The sequence below is a fragment of the Thecamonas trahens genome (genome assembly GCF_000142905.1).
Source record: "Thecamonas trahens ATCC 50062 unplaced genomic scaffold supercont1.58, whole genome shotgun sequence".
NCBI lineage: Eukaryota > Apusomonadida > Apusomonadidae > Thecamonas > Thecamonas trahens.
Window position 1 is genome coordinate 154,151 of NW_013657622.1, and position 19,172 is coordinate 173,322.

General features: G+C 63.4%; 7 protein-coding genes across 7 annotated transcripts; 5 read left to right on the forward strand and 2 right to left on the reverse strand.

Moving 5' to 3' along the window:
- Nucleotides 1–425: 425 nt before the first annotated feature.
- Nucleotides 426–2,263, forward strand: AMSG_10488 (PLK/SAK protein kinase; the record flags this gene model as incomplete). The annotated part of the gene is made up of 2 exons (XM_013898189.1): nucleotides 426–1,200; nucleotides 1,257–2,263. The coding sequence occupies 2 exons, from the start codon at nucleotides 426–428 to the stop codon at nucleotides 2,261–2,263; spliced, it is 1,782 nt and encodes a 593-aa protein (XP_013753643.1).
- An 843-nt stretch (nucleotides 2,264–3,106) lies between these two features.
- AMSG_10489 (uncharacterized protein) lies at nucleotides 3,107–4,947 on the forward strand. Its single transcript, XM_013898190.1, has 2 exons — nucleotides 3,107–3,632; nucleotides 3,815–4,947. Exons 1-2 carry the CDS (start codon nucleotides 3,144–3,146, stop codon nucleotides 4,886–4,888), a joined length of 1,563 nt encoding a protein of 520 aa, XP_013753644.1. The 5' UTR covers nucleotides 3,107–3,143; the 3' UTR covers nucleotides 4,889–4,947.
- On the reverse strand, nucleotides 4,898–6,528 carry AMSG_10490 (uncharacterized protein; the record flags this gene model as incomplete). The annotated part of the gene is made up of 2 exons (XM_013898191.1): nucleotides 5,467–6,528; nucleotides 4,898–5,386 (listed from the first exon to the last, which is right to left on the reverse strand). The coding sequence occupies exons 1-2, from the start codon at nucleotides 6,487–6,489 to the stop codon at nucleotides 4,898–4,900; spliced, it is 1,512 nt and encodes a 503-aa protein (XP_013753645.1). The 5' UTR covers nucleotides 6,490–6,528.
- A 1,195-nt stretch (nucleotides 6,529–7,723) lies between these two features.
- Nucleotides 7,724–14,056, forward strand: AMSG_10491 (uncharacterized protein; the record flags this gene model as incomplete). Its single annotated transcript, XM_013898192.1, has 4 exons — nucleotides 7,724–7,854; nucleotides 7,923–8,309; nucleotides 8,419–8,973; nucleotides 9,012–14,056. 4 exons carry the CDS (start codon nucleotides 7,724–7,726, stop codon nucleotides 14,041–14,043), a joined length of 6,105 nt encoding a protein of 2,034 aa, XP_013753646.1. The 3' UTR covers nucleotides 14,044–14,056.
- Nucleotides 14,057–14,695, reverse strand: AMSG_10492 (uncharacterized protein). Its single transcript, XM_013898193.1, has 2 exons — nucleotides 14,600–14,695; nucleotides 14,057–14,476 (listed from the first exon to the last, which is right to left on the reverse strand). The coding sequence occupies exons 1-2, from the start codon at nucleotides 14,674–14,676 to the stop codon at nucleotides 14,101–14,103; spliced, it is 453 nt and encodes a 150-aa protein (XP_013753647.1). The 5' UTR covers nucleotides 14,677–14,695; the 3' UTR covers nucleotides 14,057–14,100.
- A 397-nt stretch (nucleotides 14,696–15,092) lies between these two features.
- On the forward strand, nucleotides 15,093–17,286 carry AMSG_10493 (uncharacterized protein). The gene is made up of 2 exons (XM_013898194.1): nucleotides 15,093–15,138; nucleotides 15,259–17,286. Exons 1-2 carry the CDS (start codon nucleotides 15,128–15,130, stop codon nucleotides 17,222–17,224), a joined length of 1,977 nt encoding a protein of 658 aa, XP_013753648.1. The 5' UTR covers nucleotides 15,093–15,127; the 3' UTR covers nucleotides 17,225–17,286.
- Nucleotides 17,287–17,510: 224 nt separating this feature from the next.
- AMSG_10494 (fucosyltransferase 7) lies at nucleotides 17,511–19,067 on the forward strand (the record flags this gene model as incomplete). The annotated part of the gene is made up of 2 exons (XM_013898195.1): nucleotides 17,511–17,517; nucleotides 17,884–19,067. 2 exons carry the CDS (start codon nucleotides 17,511–17,513, stop codon nucleotides 19,065–19,067), a joined length of 1,191 nt encoding a protein of 396 aa, XP_013753649.1.
- Nucleotides 19,068–19,172: the final 105 nt, after the last annotated feature.

Genomic DNA, 19,172 nt, shown 5'->3' on the forward strand with positions numbered 1-19,172 from the left:
CCCCCCCCCCCACTCTCGACGCTCACTCGTCACTCGTCGCTCGTCACTCGTCACTCGTCACTCGCCCCATCACCGGCCACCCGACTCCTTCGCCCCTTCGCCCCGCCAGGTCACACTGTGTGCAGCACGCGGGGGCCATGGAAGGATACACTGTGAAAGAGGTGCTCGGACGCGGCTCGAACGCTGTGGTCTTTGCAGCCACTCATGCCTCTGGCACAGTCTGTGCTGTCAAACGGGTACGCCATGCTCACCAGCCATTCACGTCGTGAGCGTCTTTTTGGCGCGAAGCTTCGCGCCAAAAATATGGCTCGTCACCCTTTTTCCAGCCAGACGTCTCCATCATCTGACTCACATACTCACCTCATTCTTATCCTGGGGTCGTGGGGAGGAGACAGATTGATAAGAGCAGAATGCGCGCAGCAGGAATGACAGGGAGGATCGTGTCCGAGGTCTCGATCCATGCGCAAATCGAGCATCCGGGCGTGGTACCGCTGCTGGCCTTTGAGGAGGACGACCGATTTGTGTACCTCGTCCTGCCACTGGCTGAGGGAACTCTGGCAGAGGCTGTGGCGGATCTAGGCGGATTGATGGATGAACAGACTGCAGGAGCATGTCTGGCGCAGATCACTGACGCTGTGGCCTACCTGCATGCGCATGGCGTGCTCCATCGCGATCTTAAGCTGACCAACATCCTCGTCATGCCGCAACACGCCAGCAAGGCGAAGGAGAAGAGGACCGGGTGGAAGCTGATGGTGGCCGACTTTGGCCTTGCTGCTAAGGTCGACTCGCCGCACGATGCCCGGGCCACCCGGTGCGGGACGCCCAACTACATGGCTCCCGAGGTTGCTTGCGCTCTGCCGCACTCGTCGGCGGCCGACGTGTGGGCGCTCGGGGTGCTGGCGTACACGCTACTGGTCGGCCGCCCGCCGTTTTCACCCTCTGATGCGGCTGAGGCGCGGCTGCCTGGCGTCCGCGGCGCCCGTGCCACTCTGGCCAAGGTCAAGCGCGGCAAGTACGTCCTGCCGGACACCGTCTCGCCGCTGGCGGCCGACTTTATCTCGGCTTGCCTCCGCCACCGTCCCGAGGACCGACCGACCGCGGCCCAGCTTGTTGCGCACCCGTTTCTTGCCGGCCCGGTTACCGTCTCGCCTGGTGCCGAGTGGGACGCACTTGTGTACGGCAGCCCATCCAAGGTGCCTGGTTCGCCGATGACGGTCGACTCGCCGATGACGGTCGATGTTGCGCGGAGCGCCGAGGACTCTATGCCTCCATCACTATCACCGTCGCCGTCGCTGCCACCGTCGCCACCCCCCCTGTGGCGCCGCTTGTGCCGCTGGACGCCCGCGGCGTGACTTGCGTCCGGGTGGAGCGGACAGCTTTTGGATCGGTCTCTGTCCTGCCCAACTCGGAGGTCGGTGTCGAGGTTGTCCCGCTCAACGCCATCCTCCTCGTCGCCTGCGATGGGACGGCGGTGCGTGTCGGCCAGCTCGACAAAGCTGCCGAGTTGGGCGGTGGGCTGGAGCGGACGACGTACGGGCTGGAGCATCTGCCAGTCGCAGCACATCCGTACTATGATGCTGCGCGCGAGTACGTGGCCCGTGTCCGGGCCGCCACGCCAAAGGTCACGCTCCACACGCCGCTGGGCGTGTTCTCGCTCTCAGCAGCCGGAGCATATGGTGCGCGGTTTGGCGATGGCTTTGAGATGAGCTTTAAGCCTGGCCACAACTCATACGAGCTGGCGGATGGAACGTCGGTCTCTGCCCATCTGCGCAGCGCGGTGGCGCCGCCGCTGGCGGCTCGGTTGGAAGCCTTTGATGCGGCGCGGGCGGCGCTAGATCGACTCGAGGCCGAAGAGTGCGCGGTCTTTCCCTTGGTGGCGGTCGACCCGCTGCTCGGTGCACTCGGCGGTGACGCGAGTGCTGGAAATTGGACGGCGTCGTCGTCAGCGTCGACCACTTCAGCCTCATCGTCGTCTGCGTCGTCTTCCGGGCGGGCTGGCCTCTCGCCACCGGTCCACGTGCCTGGGACCGGATGGGCCTTCCGTGACGGCGGCGCCAACATGCACCTCCTCTTTGATGACGGGGTGCACGTGGAGATCCCAGCATCGGCGACGACGGTGCGGATGACATCGGTCGATGGCGGTGCGTTGGTCTTCTCCCTCGACGCTGTTGTGCCGCCCGAAGTCCGCGCCCGCCTCGCGCACGTCCCTGCCTTTGCCAACGCACTCCGCTCACAGCGACAGCCACCAGCCTCCGACCGATAAGAGCACCAGTATGCGTGCCCTGAGATCGGCATACCACCAGCCCCCCCCCCCCTATTAATCGATAGTGGTCGCATTCCCCCTGCCCCCACCGCAGCATCACCATCCCCCCCCTTCCCCATCCCTTCATCACGTTAATCGAAACTCCTACACACAATATATTCGTTCGTTCCTCCGAAACGCCGCCGCCGCTTTGCCATGGAATGGGTGCGATATGGAATGGGTGCGATATGATGGAATGGGTGCGATATGGATTGGGTGCGACATGGAATGGGTGCGATATGGAATGGGTGCGACATGATGGAATGGGTGCGATACGGATTGGGTGCGATATGGATTGGGTGCGATATGGAATGGGTGCGATATGATGGAATGGGTGCGATATGGAATGGGTGCGATATGGAATGGGTGCGATATGGATTGGGTGCGATATGGAATGGGTGCGATATGGAATGGGTGCGACATGGAATGGGTGCGACATGGAATGGGTGCGACATGGTATGGGTGCGATATGATGGAATGGGTGCGACATGGAATGGGTGCGACATGGAATGGGTGCGACATGGAATGGGTGCGACATGGAATGGGTGCGACATGGTATGGGTGCGACATGATGGAATGGGTGCGACATGGAATGGGTGCGATATGATGGAATGGGTGCGACATGGAATGGGTGCGACATGGAATGGGTGCGACATGGATTGGCTTCCGTTTGTGGTGGCGGCCGAGTGGCGGACAGCGGAGAGCGGAGAGCCGAGAGCAGAGCGCGGAGAGACGAGAGGGAGAACGAGAGCAAGAGCAAGAGCAGTTGACGCCAGCGGAGCCAGGTAGCTGCGTGTGGTTAAGAGCAAGAGCAAGAGCAAGAGCAAGAGCAAGTGGGCATATGGGTAACCAGGGCTCCACGGCGTACTCTGACGCCCTCATGCGGGCCGAAGGCTCGGACGACCTTGTTCCACCTCGTGCCATGTCATCATCATCATCATCATCAGGAGCAGCAGGAGCAGCAGGAGCAGCAGGTGGTGGTGGTGGTGGTGGTGGTGGTGGTGGGGAAGGGGGGAGGTATGGGCATGGAGGTGGGTATGGGGAAGGTGGACACGACATGGCCTCGTCGGTGGAAGGGGATGCGGCCATGCATGGGTCGGACACGGTGGGTATGGGAAACGCCTCGGCTGTGCCCGTCAACAACGTCAATGGCAACAACAACAACAGCAACAACAACAACAACAACAACAACAACAATGTCGCACTGGCTGGCGACGGTCAGCACGCCGCTGCTCGCTCTCCGTGGGATGTTCAGACTCGGCTCGTCACCGGCTCGGGGTTGTACTTTGGTGGCCATTATGTGCCTGGGAGGGGCATGGCCCAGCCATCGGTTCGTTGATGGAGAAGGGGGGGGGAGAGGGGGGAGAAAGGAAGGGGGGTGGGCATCAGAAGGGATGAAGGGGAGGAGGGGGGGGCTGGGGAAAGGGGGAGAGGGAGAGTTGGAAGCGGGGCCAAGGCTGGGATCGTCTTGCGCTCGTTACCCACAACTCACGACATTGTCTATGTGTGCAGGCACGTGAGACTGGCCCCCGCCCGCACGTGCAGGAGACAGTTTCCATCGATGCGGGCGTGTACATCAACAAGGAGAGCCTGGCTGTGAGCGAGGACTCGACGTCGGGCCTCTACACCCTGTCCTTTGACTTTGATGCAGCGGTTGAGGGTACCATGGAGGTCTATCTGGCTGCCTCAGAGGAGCTGGCTGGCAACTCGCCGCTTCCGGTCATTGTCCATGCTGTTGTTGGCTCCGTCGCCGCCCGCCCAGCGCCCACCCCAGTCGCCTTTGGCCCGGGCCTCGGCCAGTCGTTTGAACTGCCGACGACTGACGGTCTGGACCTGGCGGCATATGAAGAGCTGGCGCCTGTGGCCGATGCCGATGGCGCCGGCGATGTCGACGACCATGCTGCGGCCGACGCCGACGTCGAGACCGGAGACTCTCCAGCAATCGTTTCAGTGCTGGCCCAGCTCCCGGAATCGGCCTCGTCGTCGCAGTCTGACGATGCTCGCCCGCGCATCTTTCCGCTGGTGGTGGTGGTGCGGACAAGCGGTGGTGCGGACGCTGTGCCTGCGGGAGGGACGGGAGAGGCTGAGAGCCTCCCGGTGCCTGCGGCGCCGCAGGTCCAGATCCTCTACGCCTCGCTCCGGCGATCGTCGTCAGGCGCGTACTCGGTCCGCACCCTCCGTCAGAAGCTGGTGGTTGGCAACGACGAGGTGTACCTGCTGCAGGATGTGTTCGGCCTCGACGCCGAGGAGGAGGATGGGACGACCGAGTGTGTGGTGTGCATGTCCGACCCGCGCGACACGCTTGTCCTGCCCTGCCGCCACATGTGTCTCTGCGGCGAGTGCGCCGAGGAGCTCCGCGTTCGCTCCTCGCGCTGCCCGATTTGCCGCACCCACTTTACCTCGCTTCTCTCCATTTCGGACCCGTCCAAGCCGGCGGCGGCTAGCGATGGCTCCGAGGCGGAGCCCGATAACGGCGGCGACGATGGTGGCGACGACTCGCTGGCGTCGGATGACGACCTGCTGGCTGCTGCTCCGGTCTCCGACACCGACGGCGAGGCTGGGCAGCCGCTCATCGAACTCTCTTAGATGCGTGGTTTACACGTACTCGACGCGCAGAATAGTAAAGGCGAGTGTAAGCCCGTGAAGCGCGTTGGCTACAGCGACGGCCTCGTCCACCGAGGCCATGGTCACGGAAGCAACCTTGCCTCCGACCAGTGTCGAGGATACCACAGAGCCGCACGAGTCGGAGATGGCGGAAATGACGGCGGCGGCCGAGACGCAAAGCGCGGAATCGATTTTCTCGAGCGAGATGGCGAGCTCGGTTGTGGGTGTGCCGATGAGCTGGCAAACGGTGGTGAGTGGTTCGAGTGAGGTGATGGAGGCGACGGCGTCGGCGTCGTCCGGCGCCACAGGCGAGAGCAGCGGCGGAAGATAGCTCAGCCGCGAGCCGTCGAGAGTCCAGCCTTCCTGGACCATGATCTCGCCGCGAAGCGCAGACTGGATGCCGCGGAGGATAGGAGCCGAGACGTAGGTCGACTCGATGATCGCGGCGTCGTCGCTGCTCGGCGAGGGGCGGCAAGGAGGCTGAGCGCGTTGAGCGGCGAGCCGCGGAGCGACGGGTGCAGCGGCGGGAGGACCGGCGGGTGGGAGGCCGTAACATCGACCGAGAGCGGAAGCATTTCGACGACGGTGGAAATGAGCGTCCGGCGGGCGGTGCGGTCGAGGACTGGCAAGCGGCCGTGGGTGGCGGCGTGGATCTGGGCAACCTGGGCAACGATGAGGCGCTGGACAAAAGCGAGCCAGGCGAGCTTGTGGCGCGGCTGCGAAGCGACGTTGAGCTGCTCGATGGCGGCGACGGCAACGACGCGAATGGCGAGAAGAAGGGCGCGGCTGGCATCGTGGGATGAGGCGTAGAGTGTGCTCCAGTTGCGGAGACAGATGTCGACGTCGCGGAGCGAGGGCAGGGAGCCCATGCTTCCGTTTTCGGAAAGAAACTCGTAGACAATAAAACGGACCTCGATGGGAAGCTTGCGGAGGATGTCGGCGGCGGTAGCGAGCTCGTGGCGGACTGTAGCTTCCTCGGCGGTAAAGACGGAGACACCCGAGGTGATGGCGCCGACAGCGCCAATAACCTCACCGGGCGGGACCGAGGCGGCGTAGAGCGGGGTCTGGACCACTTTTTCGAGCAATGCCCACATGCCAACCGAGGCACGAGCACACTTAAAGCGGGCATAGTACGCCATACGAAGCTGGTTGACATGGTGGAAGCCTGCATCAGCAATCTCGCGCATGCCCATAATTGACACGATCGACCCGTTCTCGGTCGTGGTCTGCGTCGGCGCGTACGGCACTGGCTGCACGGTGTCGTTGATCTTGAAGCTCGAGTGCGAGGCCGCCGGCGCCTGCTGCGCCGGCCTCGCCTCGCCACTGCGGAGTCGCTTCTGGGCCATCGGCGACGACGGCTGCCGCAGACGGTCTACTGGAGTGGAAAGCGGATTCGAGAGGGAGGCAAGCATGGAGGAGGAGTGAGAGACGTTGTCGTCAAAGTCGAGCTGGCGATAGCGGCGGCCGATGGGCGCTGTCGCCGCCGAAGCGGTGTCCAGCATAATTGTCAGTGTGCCGGCGGCGATCACCATGTTGGTCTCGATGAAGTTGACCAGCGGCTGGATGGCTGACAAGTCGGTCATGATCTTCTCCAGGGTGTCACGGGCAAGAGCGGCGTCGACGCCGCTGCCATCGTTACGGGAGGCGCAGACGACGCCGAAGCAATTGAGATTGTCAGCGAGTTCATCCCGGAACCTGTTTTGCTCGAAGAGCTGCGGGATGTTGTGTGAGTGGGGAGCGGGAGAAGGGAACGATTGCCAGTCGACGACCATGACTACGGAGACCAGCATGATGGCCAGCATGATGATTAGCATGATGACTAGGCCTGACGACCAGCCTGACGACCAGCCTGACGACCAGCCTGACGACCAGCCTGACGACCAGCCTGACGACCAGCCTGACGACCAGCCTGACGACCAGCATGACGACCAGCCTGACGACCAGCCTGACGACCAGCATGATGACCAGCCTGACGACCAGCATGATGACCAGCCTGACGACCAGCCTGACGACCAGCCTGACGACCAGCATGATGACCAGCCTGACGACCAGCCTGACGACCAGCATGATGACCAGCCTGACGACCAGCCTGACGACCAGCATGACGACCAGCATGATGACCAGCCTGACGACCAGCATGACGACCAGCATGATGACCAGCCTGACGACGTTCGTCCATGTGGTTGACCGAGTGGACGACTGCGTTGTAGGTGACGGCGTTCTGAGTGACCAACTCGGAGAGGATGTACAACCAGGCCTGCTTGCGGAGGATGGACATGGTGCTGGGTGCTTGGTATGGTCCTTCTCTCTCTCTCTACACACACACACGCACACACACGCGTGCACGCACACAGTGGGGTGTATGTGGTGGTGGTAGTGGTGGTGGTAGTGGGAGGGGAGGGGAGGTGCCTGTCGCATTGGTGGTGATCGATCGGAGAGTGATCGATCGGAGAGTGATCGATCGCTGGGTGGGGAAGGTGAGGGGGGAAGGGGGGGGGGGTGATGGAGATGATGGGAACGATGGGGATGGTGGGGGTCACGGTTGTGAGACATTCCCCCTCCCTCCCTCCCCCCCCCCCCCCCCCCACCTCAAACTCCATGACCATATCCAAGTTGATCCTGCATCATCACATCCATCCCCCTACCCCCCCCCCCCCCTCCTCTCCCTCTTCCCTGTCGCCATCATCACCCATAGTTGGGCGCCAAAGCGACAGACCGTGTCGGCGACGGGCGAACGACCACTGGACGACAACCACCGGACGACCACCACCACCAGATGACCACCAGACGACCACTCCTCTCCCCCTCCCCAACCTCATGCCAGCACTTACCGAGGCATACACAGTGCGGCTAAAGGAGTGTGCCTCTACTGTGTATGCCCAGTACAAGGAGTTCAAGAGGAGGGCTGCCGAGGCTGTCGAGTCCGGTCAGCCTGCTTCGGATGCGGTGTACGTTGTGATGGACATGGGGGAGGGGAGGAGGAGGAGGGGGGCGTTGATGGTTGATGGTGGTGGAGGATCATGGTCATGGTGGTGATGGTGTTCGAAGTCATGGTTGTGGTGATGGTGATCGCGATCATGGTTGTGATCGCGATCATGGTTGTGGTGATGGTGATCGCGATCATGGCTGTGGTCATGGTGATCGCGATCATGGTTGTGGTGATGGTGATCGCGATCATGGTTGTGGTGATGGTGATCGCGATCATGGTTGTGATCGCGATCATGGTTGTGGTGATGGTGATCGCGATCATGGTTGTGGTGATGGTGATCGCAATCATGGTTGTGGTGATGGTGATCGCGATCATGGTTATGGTCATGGTGATCGCGATCATGGTTGTGGTGATGGTGATCGCGATCATGGTTGTGGTGATGGTGATCGCGACCATGGTTGTGGTCATAGTATGGTGGCGTACCCGTGATTGCACACGTGGCTGCACCCATGGGCGATCATGGGCATGTTGATCCGGATCACGCTTAGGCTTGCACTCCCAACTCACTTGCGCCCCTCCGCAGTGCCACATCGCTGGTAGAGCCGTTCAAGGACGTAGCCAAGACACTGAATCGCCTTGCGGGAACAAAAGGCGTGCCAGCCAAGATCATCAAGGCCCGCTCAAAGGTGGAGAAGGCTATCAACACATTCATTGACGCGCTGACTACCGCCGGCACGCCTGTCATCTTTGGCTCGGAGATCACGGCGGCTCTGGGCGGCTTCCTCGGCTCGGTCATCGCCCTCGAATCCCTGCCTCCCGAGCCAACGCCAGAGGAGCTTGACACACACGATGGCGTGCTGCGGCATGTGGCTGCCTCGGAGATCCTGGCGGCCGCCTTTGAGAGCCTTGCTGCTGCTCCCGACCTCGAACGCAAGTCATTCTCCAGCTCCAACAGGCTGTCGACCCCTGCCGGCTCGGTCGATCTCGGCGGCTCGTCGGTTGCCGACGCTTCTCTTTGCGACTTTTACTCCACCACTCTTGTCGAGTACGGTCGGGCCCTGCTCGACGCCCACCGGACCTCGCTCTCCACGCGGCTGATGGAGTCGTCGCCTGATCTCGCCCGCCCGCTCCTTGCCCGGTTCAGGCTCTCTCCGACGCGCTCGTCGCCTACCACAGCGGAATGGACGCGTCGACGCCGCTCACTACAGCATGGGCTCCGCTCGCCATTGCCTTTGGCGATCTCGAAGCGGTGCTCGTCACTCTTTCGACCTCGTCCGAGCTCTGCGCCGCACACGCCCGCAGACTCTCGTCCTCGCTCGCCGCTGTCGCCGACTCGGTTCTCGCTCGGCCTGGGACCCCGTCGCCGGCGGTCTCGGATGCCGAGCTTGAGCATATGAGCACGCTCTCAACACTCTGCGAGCATGCCCTCGCCGCTGCCCTTCTCAAGCCGGTCACCAAGATGGACTCGGCCATCGACTCGATGGGCACAGACATCTCCAAATTGCTTGTCGCCCAGTATGCTTTCAACGCCACGGAGACCAACGAGATCTCCTTTGAGGCCAACGAGGTCATTACCCTCATCTCAAAGGTTGACGAGCATTGGTGGATCGGCCAAAAGGCTTCTGGCGAGCGCGGCATGTTCCCCTCCGACTACACCGTGTGGTACAAGGACGCGCTTGCCGGCCTCGCCGCCGACGACGCCACCTCGGCACCTCTGCCGTCTGTTGGTCCGTCGCCGCGTCTTGCGGCCTCCATCTCTCACTCGCGTGTCGTCCATCCACCGACCCGCGCCGATCCACACCTGCAGCTTCAGGCTGTCTCGATCGACGGCATCGATGTCGGATCCGGCGGCGAGGCCTTTGCTGTCCGCCTCATCGAGAGCGACACTAGCTCGGGTGCCCGGCTTGCGGCCTCGCGCCATGACATGATCGACAACGGCGACGGGACGTACGATCTTGATCTGGCGCCGCTCCTTGGCCACACCAGCTCATCGTACACGGTCGAGGTCCAGCTCGACGGCACAACGCTTGAAGCACCCCACGCAACGGTTGTCCTTGCGCCGACTGCTCACGAGCTGTCGCCGCGACTCGAGGTTGTCTACTCGCAGATCAAGGATATGGCGACGCGGTTCTACAGCGAAAAGTACAAGGCGCTCAAGAAGGGAAGCGGGTCGAATCCCAAGACGCGACTGCTCCGCGATCCGGCCCGCGATGTGGCGTCGGTGCTCAACAAGCTCGGCTCGGCCAACGAGTCGCTTGCCAAGCTTGCCAAGGGCTGGACACGGCTCGACAGCGCTCTGGCTGCCTTTGCCGATGCTGCCGATGCCCTCGCCGCTGACACTGCCTCCGCCAACATTCCGCCGGTGTACGTACAGGGCGTGGCCGACTTTGCCACCTCGGTCCGCGCTGCGTACACCAACCTGACCGCTGCCAATAGCGCCATGTTTGCCTCGAACGCTATCCCGCCGCTGCCGCTACAGGAGACCCATATGGAGGCCATGCTCTCGCTCGGGCGGCTGCTGCTCTCGATGGACGTCTCGCCGCTGCCGCGACCCGGTGAGAGCGCGCCGCGGCCGACGACCGAGCTCTCGCTGGCGATCCTTGACGCCTATCGCCACCTTGCTGACGTGGCGCGGGCGTTCCGCGGCGAGCTTGACGTCCACGGCGCGGCAGCAAGCGCTGCGTCAGACACGCTGGCCGAGGTGGTCAAGCGGCTGCGGGCGTGTGCCGCCAACTGCGCGCCCATTGCTTCAACTGACGGCAAGCCTGCAGCTGTTGCCTCAGCTTGGCCTGCCCTGGAGCACACCGTCACCGCCCTCGTTGACGCCGTGGATGCCGAGCCGCTGCTTGCCGACTACGCCGCGCCGGTCCGCGCCGCCTGGCACCGGCTCTCGGCCTCGTTTGGCGTCTATCACGCTGCAGCAGGCAGCGCTCCGCCACCCGAGGCCGTGCAGGCTGAACATGCCGCCGCCCTTACCTCGTGGGCTGACGTCCTTGTCTCAGCCGACCTTCCGGCATGGACGTCAGCTCTCGCACCGCCGGCCAGCGATCACGATGACGACGACCACGGCGACAACGGCGCTGCCGATAGCGAGACGCCGCCTGCGGCCGAGGGTCATCCGGAGGTCCAGGTGCCTACGTCAATGGCAGAGCCCGTCAAGGGTGGCGATGACGAGGTGTTCAACGAGGCGCTGCCGTTTCTTGCGGTGGCGTACGAGGCGCTTGACGACGTGGCACTCGATGTGTACTCGCAGTACAAGGCGGCCAAGTCGTACGCGGACGACGCCGAGTCGGGCATTGACACCGAGGCGCTGGCGTTGGTCATCGGACCCATCCGCGAAGCGGCGTCGGTAACGCGCAAGTGCCTCAAAAAGTCAGCCGGCTCGTTCACCAAGCTTGAGCGCAAGTGGCCGCAGGCCGAGTCGGCGTACCTCGACCTCATTGACGCCATGCACGAGCTCGGAACCGGCTCGCTCCCGCAGATGGCCAACATGCTGCAGGCGGCGCTTGATCGGCTGGCGACGTCGGTGATGGACGTCACGTCGCGGCCGAGCTCGCTGGCCGAACAGCAGCGACACGCCCAGCTTCTCGAGGCGTTCGGCTCGTCGCTCTCCGAGTCTGCGGCAGGTGTGGTGGACCAGGTGTGCGCTGCGGTGCTGACGCCGAGGCACGGCGTGCCAGCGTCGTCGCCGGCAGAGTCACCACAGCCAGAGGCTCTGGCCGCGAGCACCGGCCTGCCGCCACCACCGCCACCGCTCACGACCGCGCCTGCAGCAGAGGCTGTTGTGGTGACAGCGGTGACAGTCGAGACGGACGAGGCAGATGGTGCGCCTAGCGTTTCCGGCGGGGCACTGCCACCGCCGCCACCGCCAATGGCCGCCACCGATCCGGCCGATGGTCGCGATGGCGCTGGTGGCCAGAGTGCCGACGACGGCGATGGCATCCTGAGTGACGACCTCGATGACTTACTCGGTGACATCGAGATTGGGACCGAGGAGGAGGCTGCGCTGGCGGCGGAAGACTTTGATGCTCTGGTCAATGGCAACATCCAGCTGAGCGAAGATGCGGAAGAGGTTGCGGGGATCAGGACGGACGGCAAGAGCGGCGACGAGCTCGGCCTGCTGCTGGAGACTGGAGACGAGCTGGGTCTCCTCGAGTCTGATGGGATTCTGGAGTTTGGTCTCAGCACCGGCGGCGGAAGCGACGACGTCGTGCTTGTGTCGGACGCCGTGCTCGACGAGCTCTCGCAGCTTGATGGGATGGACGCAGCCGGGCTTGATGCGCAAATTCGGCTGCTGGAGTACAAGCCGCCGTCTGAAGTCCAGACATTGTTCCCAGAGGAGGACGACTACTTTGCGACAACGCAGCTGCCTTTCTATGCGGCGCGGGCGTTGCTCTTCCTCCGGCACAATGACGAGTGGCGAGTGCTTCTGCGGCACGTGGCGCATACCCGGGCCTTTGTGCTCTTCCTCAAGTTTGTTGTGGGTGTGCCTGTGCCTGTGATGGGCCGGCTGGTGATGCGCGGCGACGTGCCTGTTGACTTTGTGATGTTTGAGCTTGGACGAGCGATGTCAAACGGCGAGCTGAAGCTGCTTGCCGGCTCGACGTTGGAGGAGATCTTTGCGGCGTATGTGCGGGCGTCGCCAGAGCACAGCGACCCGCTGGGGCGACCAAGGCTTGCCGTCAAGTGCGCACGGAGCTTTTGGCGGCGGGCGCGAGCTGTAGTGGCGGGACGGGCAGCATCGCTGCTGCGCAGCCGCGGCGACGGGCGCGACGCGAACCACGCAACGTCGTGGGCGTTGCCGCGGCCGGTCCGCGAGATCCACGGACATGCGAGCGAACAGGCGCGACAGAGACTGGCGGAGACGGAGCGCGAGCGTGTGGTGCTCCAGGAGAGCGTGGCGGGCCGGACGATGGCGACAGAGTCTGAGGCATCGTTTGCGGCGTCGCAGTCTGCGCTAGATCCTGTCCACGACGCCGAGGCCAAGCGCGGGCTGGCGGGTGCCCTGGCGTCTGTCCGTCGGGAGACCGGGTTTGCGGGCAAGGTGCGGACGATTGACAACGAGTTTGGCGAGCCGCTGCCGTCGCTTGTGCAGCCGTCGAGCGAAACGTTGCTCCACCTGCTACAGGTGCCCAGCGAGGAAGTGGAGGAGGCCGCGCTGGAGCGGATGGTGGCGACAAAGCCGAGCGGCGTCGAGGCGGATGCGGCTGAGGCTGCTGATGGCATGCAGTGGTTCCCAGTGAGCAAGGCGCTAGAGCTCCTCGAGCTGCGGGGCAAGACGGCGGCGGACGATCTTGAGTCGCTGATGCTGGCGGACTCGCTTATCTCGTCGCTGGATAGCGATGCGGTTGTGGCGGCGCTCCCGTCGTCGCCGGAGCTGCTTTCGTTTACGGTCCGCGGGATGGCTGCAGTGGCGGCCGAGTTTGCAAACGCTGTGGGGAGCGGGAAGTACCTGTACGGAACGTGTTTCAAGTACACACTGGAGGCGCTGGGTACTGCGCCGCGTGCGGAGGTCTCGCGGAGCGAGCTTGTAGGAGGTGACGAGAGCGAGTCTGTCATTTCTGGCGGCGACGGGCTCACGCGGCGGTTTGCGGTGAGCGTGAGCTGGTCGCCGGCCAAGTCGACGTCGAAGCTTGTGCTGCAGCGGGTGAGCGATGGGCGACTGTTTGGGTGCGGGGCGCGGCTTGTGGGTCGCGAGCTTGTGCGGCTGAGCGGGGCGGGCGCGTCGCCGCATGCGCCGCTGAAGCTGATGGCGCTTGCGCTGGTCACGCTCGCGATGGACTACCGGTTTCTGGTGTGGCGCGGGTCTGCTGCACGGACGGCGGCGATGCCGCATCACCCGCCAAACACATTGCCATGGAGTGAGGGCCGGAGCGCGAGCGACGCGCACAAGGTGCTTAAGGGCGGGCTCGGGCGGTGGATCAAGTTGCAGGCGGCGATGCACTTTGGGGCTGCGGCGCCGGTGGCACCGCCTCGGCTCGGCCTGGTCCAGGCGCAGGCAGCGCGGGCGGCACGCAAGGCGCGGGCGGCGCTGCGGCGCAAGGCTGTCCGCAGACGCAAGACCAAGTGGCACAAGTACTGGCAGCACAGCGGGATCGAGCCGCGAGCGGATGCCAACCTCGATGCGCTGGACGAGGCGCTCGGCGGCGAGGGCGGCGACGAGTCGAGCCTGGATGACTCTGAGCTTGCCGATGATGAGTGGGAGTAAAGCAGAGGGCAGCCAGGCAGGCCAAGTTTACCGCTCGAGCAATGCGTGTGCTCTGCATCAGTTTGCCACGTGATCAAAGTAGGCGTCGCAGCCAGATGCGCATGCGCGAGCGCACTTGTGCGGCTCTGTGGAGCCGCGGAGCTCTTCGGAGACGTCACAGGAGACGGAGCAGACTTCGTAGCAGCCCTCGCGCATGGCGTGGATGATCTTGTTCATCTGGGCCTGAATGGCATCTGTCTCTTCCCCATTGTACACGATGGCATCGTTGTCAGGCGAGGCGATGTCGAGGACGGCCTTGAGCGAGTCCTCGGTCATGTACGACGACGGCCGTGCGGCGAGAGTGCAGCCTGCCATACAGGCGACCTTGAATTGTGCCATCTTCTCGTAGTGCTTGCCCTTGCCCCGCGCGCCTCGCATCAGCCGTTGCATGTATCTGTGATGAGGCGGTGTGAGTGTGAGTGTGAGTGTGAGTGTGAGTGTGAGTGTGAGTGTGAGTGTGAGTGTGAGTGTGATGAGTGCGGTGATGGTGATGGTGGTGGGTGGTGGTGGTCCGTACCGAGAGGGATTGCAGGTGAGGGCACATTGCTCACGCAGCAGAGCAGCAGCAATGTTATGGTCGAGCTCAGTAGCCATGGCAGTATGTCAGAGGAGTGTGTGGCCTTGGCCTTGGTTTTGTTCTCTGTCAAAGTGGTTGAAATGGAATGTCAGGCAAGCGAACAGTGCCGCCGCGGGCAGGAGGCTGCCGTTGGCCAGGCGGCTGCTCGTGGCTGGCGTCGGATAGCACCTGCGCGTGCTTGGGGGTCGGCGGTCCGATTGCGTCTGCGCAGAAGATGGGTAGCACAATCTGCACGTATGTGCCCTGGTCCGATTGCGTCTGCGCAGAAGATGGGTAGCACAATCTGCACGTATGTGCCCTGGTCCGATTGCGTCTGCGCAGAAATCTCATTCCAAGCCACGCCCCACCTCCAGCGAACAACGGCAGAACCCTCTCCCCTTTCCACCCTCTCCACACCATTTCCTTCCACTGCACTCCCACCACTCTCCCCCCCTCCCCTCCCCCTCCCCCTCCCCCCTCCCATCTGCAATGGTGTTCGGGTATGTCCCCCTTTCTCCCCCCTCCCCCTCCCCCTTCTCCCCCCTATCCTCCCCTTCCCCCTCCCCTGTCCCCACTCACACCCGCATTGCTCCCCCCCCCCCCCCCCGTCCCCACTACAGACGCAAGAAGAAGAAGCAGAGCCAGAAGAAGAAGAAGAAGAACAAGAGGAGGAGGAGCAAGGGAAGTTCATCGAGCTCATCGTATGGATCTGGATCTGGATCTGTTCCACCGCCTGCGGCTGATCCCTTGGCTTTGAGGTATGCTCGTGGTTCGCTCGTCCTCAAGCGCATTCTCTCAAAGCAGCAGTATGGCATTGATGATCAAGCGCTGGTGCTTGAGGAGATGGACTCGGAGGAGGAGTACTCGTCATCGAGTGGTGGCAAGGGCAAGAAGAGCAAGAAGAGCAAGAAGAGCAAGAAGGGCAAGAAGGGCAAGGGCCACCACGACAAGATCGGTAACTTTGCCAAGGCCAACCGCAAGGTCAACCTGAGACTACTCCCACGGGAAGATGCCGTGTGTCATGCTGTGGTGGAGACCTTCAAGTCCTCGCTTCCCTCGATTCGGGTCGATGCTGTGGTGGATGTCGACTCGCCGGCGGTGAGGAAGTTTGCTCGGGCAAAGGACAAAGTGGCGAAGAAGCGCCCGCTCCTCGCCCGCAACAACCTCATTGTCCGCAGACTCTTCTTTGGTGCCAGGCCTGCCTGCCGCTTCTCGCTCGGCGGTGAGCTCGAGCTTTGCTCGCTCACGGGCTGCCAGCTCTGCGCCGTTCTTCGCGGCAACGGCTACCCAGTGTCTGCCATCGAGGCACCGGTCGGCGTCGAGGCGTCTGGCAGCAGCTCCGCTTCCGACGACGGCCACACTGGCATTATCTTTTCCACTACCGCCGAGGACGCCGCCCGCATGGCTGCCGCTGATGCGTCGGTGCTGGGCAAGACCGGGCGTGTGGCGGTTGTCTCATGCCTCGTTGTCGTCGGCGAGTCCAAGAGCGTGTGGTCCGCAGACGAGGTCGACTCCGTCCCGCCAAAGGGCTTTGACTCGGTGACACAAGAGCCTGCCGACGCCGAGCACTTTGCAGGCAGCTACACGGTGCAGCGAGTGGTTGTCGGCTCTGCCGATGCGGCCATGCCTGTCCAAGTCGTTGTCTTTGGCGGCCAGCACGGTCTCGAGCTGTGTGCGGCGTGCGGGCGGTCGTGCGCCATCCTCGAGACCCAAGACGCAGTCGTCAGTGGCGAGTACGGCAAGTTCTGCTCGGCCGATTGCGAGGCGAGCTTGGTGGCCATGATCGACACCGTCGAGGCCCGCATGACCCAGACCGACACCAAGCTCAAAGTCCCTGCCCACTGGTCGGTGACGACGGCGGTCAAGGGCTCCGACTCGAGCTCGGCATCCGAGTCCGAGGAGAACGACTGCGACCTCATCGACGTCGCCGGCTCGGTCGAGGCCGCAGTCCTCTACAAGAAGCTCTCCGAGACGCTCGAGGGCGTCACGTTCCAGGGCATCTACCGGATCCAGTCGCCGCACCTCCACGCCATGTACCGGCGCCAGCTCAAGACGATGACCAAGACTGCCGCCGACGGCGACGTCGACGAGCTGCTCCTCTTCTCGGGCTGCCACGGCCTCGCGCCCGACGAGATCTACAACTCGCTTGACGGCTTTGACTTTAAGCTCGTCTCGGGCGACCTCGGGCGCGCCTGGCACTTTGGTCCGGCCTCGTTTGCAGACAGGGCCGCCATGCGTGAGGCCAACGGCTTCCGCACCATCCTCGTAGCCAAGGTCGCGCTTGGTGCCTGCGGCGACGTCACAGTCGACCCGTACCGCAAGCTCCCGCCGCTGATGGAGAACCCGGACGTGGTCGGCGAGGCCAAGGTCAAGTCCAAGGGCTCCAGCTCCAAGAAGGGCAAAGCCAAAAAGTCCAAGAAGGGCAAGACCGTCAAGCGCCGCTACGACACCATCACTGCCGCCGTCGGTGAGGAGAAGCTCTACGCCATGTTCACCAACAAGAACGCGTACCCGGCGTATGTCATCACCTACACCGCCCCCGACAACGACAAATACGCCCCGAACTCCATCCAATCCGACTGGTAGTACAGGTAGATCAGCTCGCCCGCGACCCCCTCCCCCCACATAAACCAAGATTGCAGCCGAGATCGCCGTCCGCACTCCAGCTTACGCCTCAACGCCCACTGATCCTCACCCATGCCGCCTGCCCGCCCACCCACCCAACCACCAGCCGGCCCGTCCGTCCGTCGCCCGTCCGTCCGTCGCCCGTCCGTCCGTCGCCCGTCCGGCGGCTCAACTCCCATGCCCCACGCCACCCAACCACCCACCACCCCTCTCTCATGACCTGGATAACCCGACGCAGCGCATGCCAATGCAGCGTACGCCCGTCTTCCCCTCTCCTCTCCTCCCCGCCCCTCCCCCCTCCCCCCTCCTTCCTTTTTACTCACAGTGCCCTTGGTCTGCCGCGTCCTCCCCCCCCCCCCCCCCCCCCCCCTCCGGCTGACTGGCTGACTGGTTGACTGGCTGACTGTAGGTGGTGGTGGTGATACTGGTGGTGGTGGTGGGGCCTCAGCTGCTGAACACGTGGCAAAGACCGTCTGTTCGGAGATCTTTTTCTGCATGCATGCATGAACGGGCACACCCTTTGGAGGCGTTTTCACGGATCGGGCAATTGGCTGATTCAGAGAAATTGGCTCAGGCTTTGCATGGTTACGCTATGCTCCATCACAAGATCGTGGAGCCAGAGTCGGGCATGGCCAACTCGGAGAGGAAAACCCTCATCTACCGCGCAAGAGCTGGCCTCGGCAACCGCATGCTCTCCTCGGTCTCGGCTCTGTTGCTAGCTATGCTGACAGATCGGGCTCTGTTGGTGGAGTGGCCCGATGTTAACGTTCACGACGTCTTCTGCGAGCCGCCAGGCATCGATTGGGACTACATCTTGTGGAGGGAGGAGATGGAGGCAAAGGGTCTGGGTGGCTACAACACTTGGCTTCCGCACAGGCTCTGCCTCGTCGACGACATCTGTCTCTACCCACCTGGAGACTCGACCGGATCGCTGACAATCAATGGCGCTGCCGGCGAGACGCCGGTCTTGGCTGACCTCGTGTGTGGCGACATCGAGCAGGCGCTCACTCACCAGCACGTCTTCCTCACCTCGACCCAGTACTTTGTGCCACTGCTCTTTGCCAACCCGGTCTACGCAGCTAAGCTCAATGACTGGTTCCCCAACGGCCGCATCGCGCACGCACTTTTGCACTACCTCTTTCAGCCGGTGGATCCGGTCACGGCTGCCGTCGACGCCTTTGTCGCCGACGCCTTTGTTCCGGGCAACACTGTCGGGCTTCAGATTCGCTCGGCACCCATCTTTTACTTTATGCCGGGCCTGTACTCGTCCAAGGACGACGCGGCAGCGTCGATCACTGCAACGATGGCCACCTGCGTCGACGAGGTCCTTCCCACCGCGTCTGAGCCGATTGTGGCCGATCCAGCCACCGCCAAGCTCATGGTCGCCTCGATGCACGCCGATGCCAAGCGGTCGCTCGTGGACAAGTATGGAGACCGAGTGGTACTCTACGGCGGCGCGACGGCCAAGGGCGACGACCTCTCGGTCGGGGACACCCGCGAGGCGCTGGTCGACATCCTCCTCCTCGCGCGCACCGATGCGCTCGTCGCCTCGCCGCTCTCGACCTTTGCGTACACCGCTGCCGCCATCGGTCGCATCAAACCCATCAACATCCACGTTGACGTCCCGTCACCTTGGAGCGACGACTCCATTCTCGAGCCCATCTGCCGGCTCCCGCCTGCCAACGAGCCGTTCCCGGAGCCGTGCCTCCACGCCAACACCTCGTTTGACATGGCCATCCCCATGCCGACCTGCCCGCAAGCGCCACTCCCGGCCTTCCTCCTCCGCGCCCCCGGCCTCTGCTGATCGCCACCGTAGCATTTGCTTCAGAGATGCGCACTGATCGCGCACTGATTGTAAAGTCACCGACGGCGTCCTTCTTGCTTGCCGGCCACCAGGGTGACGGACGGC